The sequence below is a fragment of the Papaver somniferum genome, chromosome 3 (genome assembly GCF_003573695.1).
Source record: "Papaver somniferum cultivar HN1 chromosome 3, ASM357369v1, whole genome shotgun sequence".
NCBI lineage: Eukaryota > Viridiplantae > Streptophyta > Magnoliopsida > Ranunculales > Papaveraceae > Papaver > Papaver somniferum.
In genome coordinates this window covers 154580438-154590281 of record NC_039360.1, presented here as the reverse complement: position 1 = coordinate 154590281, position 9844 = coordinate 154580438, and the positions used below count along the sequence as shown (strand labels likewise).

Sequence of the window (9844 nt, the reverse complement as noted above, 5' to 3'; positions counted from 1 at the left end):
TAGACATGTAAGTTTTGTCAGAAATGTCTATAGGATTATCTGCAATTCCAATCTTGGAAAGCCATACACTAATCCCCTATGGACTAATACTGCTAGCATGCTCAAAATTCTCATAATAAAACCCAGAAAACCATCATTAACTTTAAACATCACTTGTCTGTTTAACAACAAAAAATCCATCTGTACCAAAATAACTATTACCCAAAATGAAATGTTAGTTCAATGCAGTCTAGTTAACCCTAACTTCTCTCAGAATATTGCTTTGAATCCTACCCGTTTAGTTAGCTCTTGCACCCCCAGATGCAGATGCATTTGTAGCTTTCACTGCAGTTGTTGGTGTAGTGGTCTTTGGCATTGGTGCAGAGAAATTAGGTGCGGGAGAGCTAGATGCTGGAACAGGAAAAGGTTCATCTGCTGGAACCTCATGAGGATGAGTCACTTCTCCAAGGCCTGCTTTAGCAATTTCGGAAATATCTGTATTCATTTGTCGTATCTCTGGAGCCAGCATAAACAGGTTAGGGAAGATTACTGCCTCATTTGGGAGAGGGATGGCATCATTTTCATGGATCTGGGCTCTGATATCCTCAGGAACTGGAGATGCAAAGAAACCTTGTCGAGCACCTCCACAAACTATCCGCTGATCCCCCACCAAAACAACCCCCTCATTGACTACAAATCGGCCTCGACGAGGATGAAGAGCATACAACACCCACCCATCCTTGACTCCCATCATCCCTGGTCTTTGCCTGCCTGTTGCATGAGGATGTGCAGATTCATTCTGCCGATTCTGAAATGCATTCTCAGTTACTGCCTGCACTTCTCCTCCATCTCCAGACCCCTCACCTGCAACCGCAACTTCAGAATCACTACCAAGAGCAACCCTTTGCTCACTTCCCTGCAAACTACCTCCAAGTCTTGCTGGAGGAACTATGATCCCACTAACTACAACAACCTAGCAAAATGGTGGAAAATCAATTTACCCAACATCAGACGCCTTCTAGTCAAAAACAACATACTTGCTTGCAAACATCTCTTTAGAACATCAATAATTAACAAAATTCTCTTGAAAATCATAGATTATTACTTGATCTTTGGGCAGACTCAGCCTATGCTTCTTCAGTCTCTCTTGAATTCCATCTGGATTCTCATAATCGCGCCCTTTATCACTGGTATCCAAATTCTCGTTCATCTTCAGAATTTCTCTCGACACGGGAAAAATGTAAATTTGCTGGGTTATGCTCTGGAAAAACGAACTGAGAAACTGAAAAAACTTCTGAATTTCTTGTTTTTATCTTGGCTGGGAAGAGAAACAACCTCCACATCATAACCATTAATCATCTCTTGTGGATCTCTGATCGAATGTCCTAGAGATTGGTACTACTTGATTTTACAAAGTGGCAAGCCTACTTCCTACTTACCTTGGCCTAGCAAAAGTAACCAATTTTTACTGGCTCATGCGAAGCGGCATCAAACACTTGGCAGTTATACAACTACCACAAACTCGGATCGGAGCTTGGATATTGTTCAATGGCCTCTACCCGAGAGAATTAATCCACCAGGGGATCCATCTCAAAGTGACTTGGTTTTACATATAACTCTGAATCAGATGATTAAGTATCAAATTCTGCTTCAGACTCAATCTGAGTCAGATTATACTTGGACCACCTATATTTGCACTTTAGTCGAGCCCATTATTGCCTGGTGGTAGATTTACAATATTTCAAAAGGCATGGTAAAGGAAATCAGTAACAAAGTAAACTTTCTTTTCGCTAATTCTGATACCACTAACGCCTTAATGTCTAGTGATATGAATTATGACAGGTTGCTCTCCAAAGTGCCATTAGCCATGGTCGACCAAGTCAACAAGCGATTAGCTGGCCACACCCATAACAAGTACAGAAATCTTAGATTCTCCACTGCTATTGTTATCCACTTTAGTTACGACAAGGCTCCATGGCATCCCGTGTAATTTTTTCAAATTAAAGTTAGTCATATCAACATCATCCTCACTGTCCTATACTTCACTCTTTCTACCCCAAGTGAACATAACCCTCACACCTTCTTACTTCTCAGGACTCATAAACTCAGAGTAATGGCCTCCTCCTCCAACTCTAACCCATCATCCATTGAAAACCTGGTAAAAAAATGAACACAACCTTAACCATTCCTGAGGACCTGTTTCCAAAAGTTTTTATCAAATCTGAGAACATCAAAACCAAGCATGTTCAAGATTGGAAAGGATGTTTCATTGGCAAACTATGTAGTAATATTTGCTTCCAAACTTCCAGGGTTAGCAACTTCATCAACGCTCACTGGGAAATGATCAGCAGAATTGAGGTTGAAATCTGGAATAGAAGAAGAAATTTCTACATTCTCAGAACTACTAATGAAGAAGACTATTCAACGTTGAGGAATGGAGGTACTAGAGGGGTTTTTTATAAGCTGATGGTCCTTGTGGGTGTACCTGAAAAAGGCCCTGAACTCATTGATGAAGAACTTTTCTCTCAGGTTATGATCTGACTGCTAGTCAAGAGAATCCCTACCCACATAATTCCAGACATACCAAACATCATAAAACCAATTGGTGTGTACCAAGGTTCAAAAAAACCTTATGGTAGAGACAAATTTGAAAAAAATGTGGAAGTAAAAGTTAAAGTCAATGTAACTAGATCTCTCAAATTTGGAATATAAGTTTTTGAAACACCTACTCTATCTCACTAGTTGGAATGTGCTTATGCTCTCAATGACATCAAATTCTGCAAAGTCTGTAGAATCCTTGATCACCCTAGCCCTCCATGCCCATCTCCTTCAAATCAAAACAATCCTGATTACCATCATTTACCAATCCCCCAACCAGCACCTACACCTATAACTCCTAGACAAAAAAATGGTTCAAGCTGGAAAGGCTATCATCCACAGACACTATTCTGATGCAGATGTTGCTGCTGTGTTTGAAGCAAAAATGAAAATTGCTAAAAGGTTGGAGTTTGAAAAGTCAATAGCAAACATTGCCTCCACTTCAAACAATCACATCATCTTTGGAGCTCAGCCCTCTACTGCTGAAACTCAGAATTCCACACACCCAGATGTCTTAGCTTGTCAAATTAGAAACAAAATATTAGACTTGGCAAAAAAGATAGCTGGCTAGTACAAGAAAAAGCTTCCTAAGTGGAAAGCTGTTGCTAGAACTACTCCCAACAACAACAACATCTTAAGCAAAAATGATGAGGAAACTACTACTGCTGACCTACCTACTGCTGAGCAATTATTCCCAGTCATCAATACCCCCAAATACTTTCCCTCTCATTCCCTACCTACTTTGGCTCAGATCAAAGCAAATATGGAAGCTGAGGCAATTAAAAAGAAAAAAGCTGCTTGGAAGGCAAAGAAAAAGGATCACACTTTTGAGAATCTTGATGATATCTCTCTCAATTCCTCTTCTAGCTCCTATTATGACTCCAAGAGAAAGAAGGATGTTCCAAATTAAGATAATGCTTCCCAAAACAACATGGATTTTACAAGTGCAAAAAGTTACAAGGACCAGACTGACTTTACTCAGAAGCAAATGGTCAATCCCCACAACCTCATGGCTAATGGCACCATGGATTGCTCTGCTGCTGGAACAAGGGTATGTAATCTCAACCTTGACTATTACTTCCATTGCTTAAAGTTTTGTTATACTTTCTCTCTTGTGCATCCTCTGCTTCATAAGAATTATGATAGTATTACTAGGAGGCTTCTCTCAAAGTATCCAGCAGTGTCATATTTTTGGCAATCCTTCACTTCCTTAGCTTGGAATTGTCAGGGATTAGGCACTAGAGATGCTAAAAGATACCTCAATGATATGCTCAATAAACTAAATCCTGACATCATATTTTTGTCTGAAACTAGACAAAAGTATGATGAACTCAAGAAAACTATGCATGATTTAGGGGTCAACAATTTATGGTATGTTAATCCAGGTGGGGTAAGTGGCACTGCTACTGGTTTAGCCTTGATATGGAAAAGCAATATAGCCCTAGAAGTCCTAGATTGATCTATAAATCATATCAATGCTATAATCAGAATTGCCAATAGCCCCCCTTGGTTATTTACAGGTTACTATGGCAATCCCTATGATACTCAATCCAAGTTAAAATCTTGGAAAATCCTGGAGCAATCTGCTATCTCCAATAAATTACCATGGCTGGTTATTGGGGATTTCAACTTCATTCTCCATGATACAAAAAAGTTTAGTACTCATCCCATAGATGCTAATGAAGCTTCTATTTTCAATGAAAAGATACAAAACTTGGATCTCATTGATCTTGGATTTTCTGGTTGCCCTTTCACTTGGTCAAACAAAAGAAAAGGCCATGCTCTAACTGAACAAAGACTGGACATAGGTCTAGCTAATGATAATTGGCTTGACATCTATCCAAATACCACTATTACTAATATGCTAGCCATTGGCTCTGATCATCGCCCCATATTATTAAATTCTAATCCTCACTGGAAGAATGGTAAGATTCCATTCAAATTTTTTGTCCCATGGTTAGATCATGCTGAATGCAGAAAAATCATTGCTGAATGTTGGAAAAAGGACACTCCTGGTTCAAGTGCTTTCTCTATTGCCAGAAAACTTAGAGACATTAAATTACAAATCAGAGTTTGAAACAAGGAAGTTTATGGAAACATTAAAACCAATATTGAAGAATGCAAGCAACACTTAACTTGTATGCATACTCACTACTTCAGAGCTGACAGAGGGCAGGCCCTAGCTGATGCTAGAAAGCAGCTCAAAAACTGGCAAGACATAGAAGAGAAATTCTGGAAAACTAAGAGCAGGGATCAACTCATCAAGATGGGAGATCAGAACACAAGTTACTTTCACAGAGCCACTAAAAGTAGAGCAAGAAGGAATAAAATAGAATTTATTCAAAATGAAGAAGGCAACTGGATTACTGAGTATCAAGAGGTCAAAGACTGCTTCACCAATCACTTCTCTCAGATGGCTACTGCTGAAACTACAAGCCCCTCTTCTGAAATCATCAACCTTATCCCCCTAGCCATAACTCCTGAAGACAACACAATTCTCAACAGAAAAACTGAACCTGAAGAAATTAAAGCTATCTTATTTAGTATGTCTAATGACAAAGCTCCAGGACCAGATGGATTCCCACCAAATTTCTTCAAACTCAACTGGGATATCATTGGTAATGATATTGTCTCTATGGTTCAACATTTCTTCCTCTTTGGTCACCTTCTAAAGGAGATGAATGCCACCTTTATAGCTCTCATCCCCAAAGTGGATAACCCAACTTCCCCTAGTCATTTTAGACCAATCAGACTCTGTAACACCACATACAAAATCATATCTAAACTCCTAGCCCAGAGAATGAAGCCCTTCCTAACCAAAATCATCTCTCCTTACCAATCTGCTTTCATTCCTGGAAGGCAAATTTCTGACAACATAGCTATTGCTCATGAAATTATAATACCATCAGGTCTAAAAGAGGAAAAAAAGGCAACTCTGGTACAATGGGAATAAAGATTGATATGGCAAAAGCTTTTGATAGAGTGGACTGGGGTTTCTTACTGACCATTATGAAGCAAATTAGTTTTAATGAAAAGTGGTGCAACATGATTTATCAATGTACCTCAACCTCCACATCAGCTGTCCTCATCAATGGCTCACCTGACAAATTTTTCAAACCCTCTAGAGGTCTAAGGCAAGGAGATCCCCTATCTCCCTATCTTTTCTTATTTTGCATGGAATTTATATCAAGGACTCTTCTGCATGCTGGGGAGATGGTATCATCAATGGAATAAAGATCTGCAAAGCAGCACCTCCTATCAGCCACCTCCTATTTGCTGATGATTGCATGATATTCTGCAAAGCAAACACTATTGAAGCTCAAAATATAATGCAGCTCCTGCAGTTATTTGGCAGTACATCTGGGCAACTAATCAACTTTCATAAATCTGGAGTCTTCTTCAGCAAAAACACTCATCCAGACCTAATTCCTCAAATCAGCAATTCTACGGGAGTTCAAGTGCTTCATTTAGATGACAAATATCTAGGATCTCCTCTATTCATTCATAGAAGCAAAATCAATTCTTTCAAACCTGGGGTAGAAAAATTGAAGCTGAGACTTACTGGATGGAAACATACACCTTTAAATCCTGCTGGCAGAGAGGTAATCATCAAATTTGTGACATCCTCAGCTTGTATTTATCAAATGAACTGCTTTAAGGTCCCTAAGAAAACCTGCAGAGACATCAACAACCTACAAAGAGATTTCTTCTGGGGAAAGAATATAAAAAATCCTTCTGGTTATTACCCTAAAGCCTGGACATCAGTGTGCAAGCCAAAAGAAAAGGGAGGTCTAGGATTCATGAACATGGAACTCTTCAACAACTCAATGATAACAAAATTTGGATGAAGACTTGAGCAGGATAAGGACTCTCTATGGTACAAACTCATGGATGCCAAATATCTCTTAGGCAGAAATGTTCTTAGCATGAATACTAAATCAAAGGATGGGGATTCATGGATATGGAAAGGAATTCTGGAAGGCAAAAGCAACATACACCAACACTGCTCTTGGAGGATTGGTAATGGTAGAAAGATCAAGATCTGGGAAGATATATGGATCCAAAACACTAACTCAAGACTTCAAAAACCCCAGAACTGTCCACAGTACATTGACAAGCTTGAAGCTTTGATACTTCCAGATGGAAATTGGGATGAAGATCAAGTCTCTACCTACTTCAGCATGGAGGAGGCTGTTGTGATCATTACACTGTAGACACACCCAAATGAAGAAGACAGAATTATATGGAATCTCAATGACACAGGAGTGTTCTCAATCAAGGAGTTGTACAAGGCAAAAATTGATCATCTTTACAGAAATGAAATAGTAACTGGTAATTGGGAAGCCATTTGGAACATGGATGTGGCCCCAGTTATCAAAATCTTTATCTGGAAATGTGCACATGGAATCCTTCCCACAAATGCCAAAACAGCTAGCATCTTGCATTACATCAATCCATTATGCACTGTCTGCAACAGTGGGCAAGAAGAAACCATGTCTCATTTGTTCCTAAATTGTCCTACTGCTACTTTGGTGTGGCAGGAAATTCTTGGCACCTCTCATACTCTCTTTGATAACAATACCATCTTTATTGACTGGTTAAACTCCTGGTTCCATGCTGGAAACACTAGTTCTGCCTGCAACATTTATGCCACCACTTGTTGGTATCTATGGAAAGCAAGATGTGATCTCATTTTCAAACAAATTCAGCCTAATGTGGGAGTTATTACTCTCAGGATTAAGCAGCATTTGTGCAATCATAATAGAATACATGCGATGCCAGATCATATAATGAACGACTTTCCTCTTTTACCCGAGGAAGCGGACACTACCTTACAACCAGTCAATATTTCTTACAATTGGAATGCTGAAGCAGGATTTGGGAAGCATATCAATATATGCACACTACAAGATCCTGAAAATTCTGTATATTATACTGCACTAACAATGACAGATTTTGGAGGAAACACCATTGGCGCTAGAGGACATCCAGGACACTATGGAGAAGGGGGAACCACAGGAGGGGCAGACCTAGCTTTCCAGTGGGCCAAAGAAATGCAGCATACAAACATTACAATATCTGCTGAATCAATGGACATTCTAGATCGCTTTAAGTTACTCTATCATGAAGCTGCTCAAGGAAGATTTCATCTTAATTTCTATGAAAGAAGAAACAGTCAAGAAGACAACAGTAGAAATATGGTCATAAACCCCATATCTTTTGTTTTACTGAATTTTAACATCATCCATCGTAGTCGAAATATGGATGCTTTTAACTTAGCTCTTTCTTGTAAGAACAATGTTGGCAGGCTGAGTGGTGCATCCACATCCACTGCCAATGCCAAAACACCATTCTTGTACTGCTCTTAGTGCCTTTCTAGGACTAAGCTTTTCTTATACAAAAAAAAAGGACTTGCTCCAACTGGCGAAGATATTAATCCAAAATCATCAGTTTTAGTGGTTGATTTTCGTCATCATAATCAGCCAACCCATAATCATGTCTTTATATGGAAAATAAAAGCTAAAAAGCAAGCAAAGTTTGTGTCCGTTGTTCGGGAGAATCATAAAGAAGCATAACTTTTGCAATCAAACCCTAACCCCAACTGTGGTGTGGGGAACATTTACTCATCCAAAGTCTGTTGTTTATTACGTGACATATCGACATGTGAAAGTAGCATACCACAATAATGTGGTGTCCCAGCGACCCAAGCTAGGCTATTCCCCCGATTCAGCAAAGAAAGAGTGCGAAAGCAGAAGGCACTAGTCGTAGGTTTTTGAGAGGAGCTCAACACTCACGGGTCACAAGTTGCATAGATAGGAAGGAGAACTCGATGACCTACAAAAGAAATTCAATGACATGCGCAAATCGTTAATTCATGCGTTAGACCCCACAGCCCTTTTGACGTGGTCCCTTTTCTTTTTCTTCTTTCCTGTGCCTGCCCAACTCTCTCTTTCTCTCCTTCTCTTTGTGATGATGAACCGCTCTACAAGACGCCTTGACAATTAAATAACGGGTTTACGTTAGGGTTTCATGCCCTTAGTCGCCACTTTGGGGATCACAGAAATAGTCGCCACTTTGGTGTTTACGTTAAGAACCCGAAATAGTCGCCACTTTGGGGATCACAGAAGCTACTCAGCGTTGTCTCCTTGACTGACAATTTTAAACCATTACCAAAACAAGATAACTTAAACACAGACAAATTACAAGTCAGGTGAATGAGCGCATAGGGATTCTGAAAAACTCTCGCTAGTGAAGCAGCATATCATGCTATGCTGCACCGATAGATTTTGATAAAGAAAGTTCTCGCACTAAACAAGAACCGCAACTTTTTTTTTTCTTTCTTCTTTTGCTTGCGCGAGGGTGTCACTGTCAATTTATAGTGAAAAGAAAAGAAAATACGTGACACAAATGACTGTTCCGGATTTTTGGACTTCATATATCTTTCAAAGATTGTGAAAAGGAGATAGAGAAAGAGAACAATCAAAAATCCACCACGGTCCTTCACTCACTCATTTATATTCCCCCTTGGTCTTCGCTTGTTGATGGACATGCTTGAAAGCGATCCACCGCCCCAGTGGATCCATCAACAAGACTAATCAAGTTTGATTTTCGGCATTGGATTCATTTTCTTTTTTTAATTCTTAAGAATGGGAAAAAAAGTACATGTATAGTATATACATTTCTTTAGGTGCCATAGTAATGAACGGAAGAAAAAAAAGTAGGAAATAAAAAAGTGAGGAAAAAAAAAGGGAAAAGAAAAGAACAAAGAATCTTAATATTGGCATGGCTGGGGGAGATTAATTTAGACTAGACACAAGTCTTCTAAAACATCAATAATTTAGTCTACTTTTCACTATTCTGAGTTAGTGAGTGAATGAGATGTTTCTCCCTGTACACACGTCTTGTTAACTGGGCCATTACAATTTCATACTTTCACATTATTTTGTATTATTAAATCCCTTAATCCACACATTTCCTAAACTTTGTCCATGGGCGACATGTTAAATCTAAATTTTGATGCCCTAACGAACACATGGGCATAGTCTCATCAGTCTAATGTCAATTGTTTTAGGTATCAAACCATGTGCCTCGGTCCCTCAACTATACAACCATTACATTGGCTAAATTACCCCAGGCCTAGACTAGTTGGAATGTTTCATTCTTTTTTCCTTCCAAGGTGGGAAGACATTCACAATGATGTTAGTGGAGACTGCTAAATTTAGTGCTGGTAGTGATAGTTACTCAGACGATAGTGACAGATTTTACT

General features: G+C 39.2%; 1 protein-coding gene across 1 annotated transcript; it reads left to right on the top strand.

Annotated features, from left to right (window-relative positions):
• Nucleotides 1-4717: 4717 nt before the first annotated feature.
• On the top strand, nucleotides 4718-6791 carry LOC113360132. Its single transcript, XM_026603674.1, has 3 exons — nucleotides 4718-5515; nucleotides 5769-6179; nucleotides 6438-6791. The coding sequence occupies exons 1-3, from the start codon at nucleotides 4718-4720 to the stop codon at nucleotides 6789-6791; spliced, it is 1563 nt and encodes a 520-aa protein (XP_026459459.1).
• Nucleotides 6792-9844: the final 3053 nt, after the last annotated feature.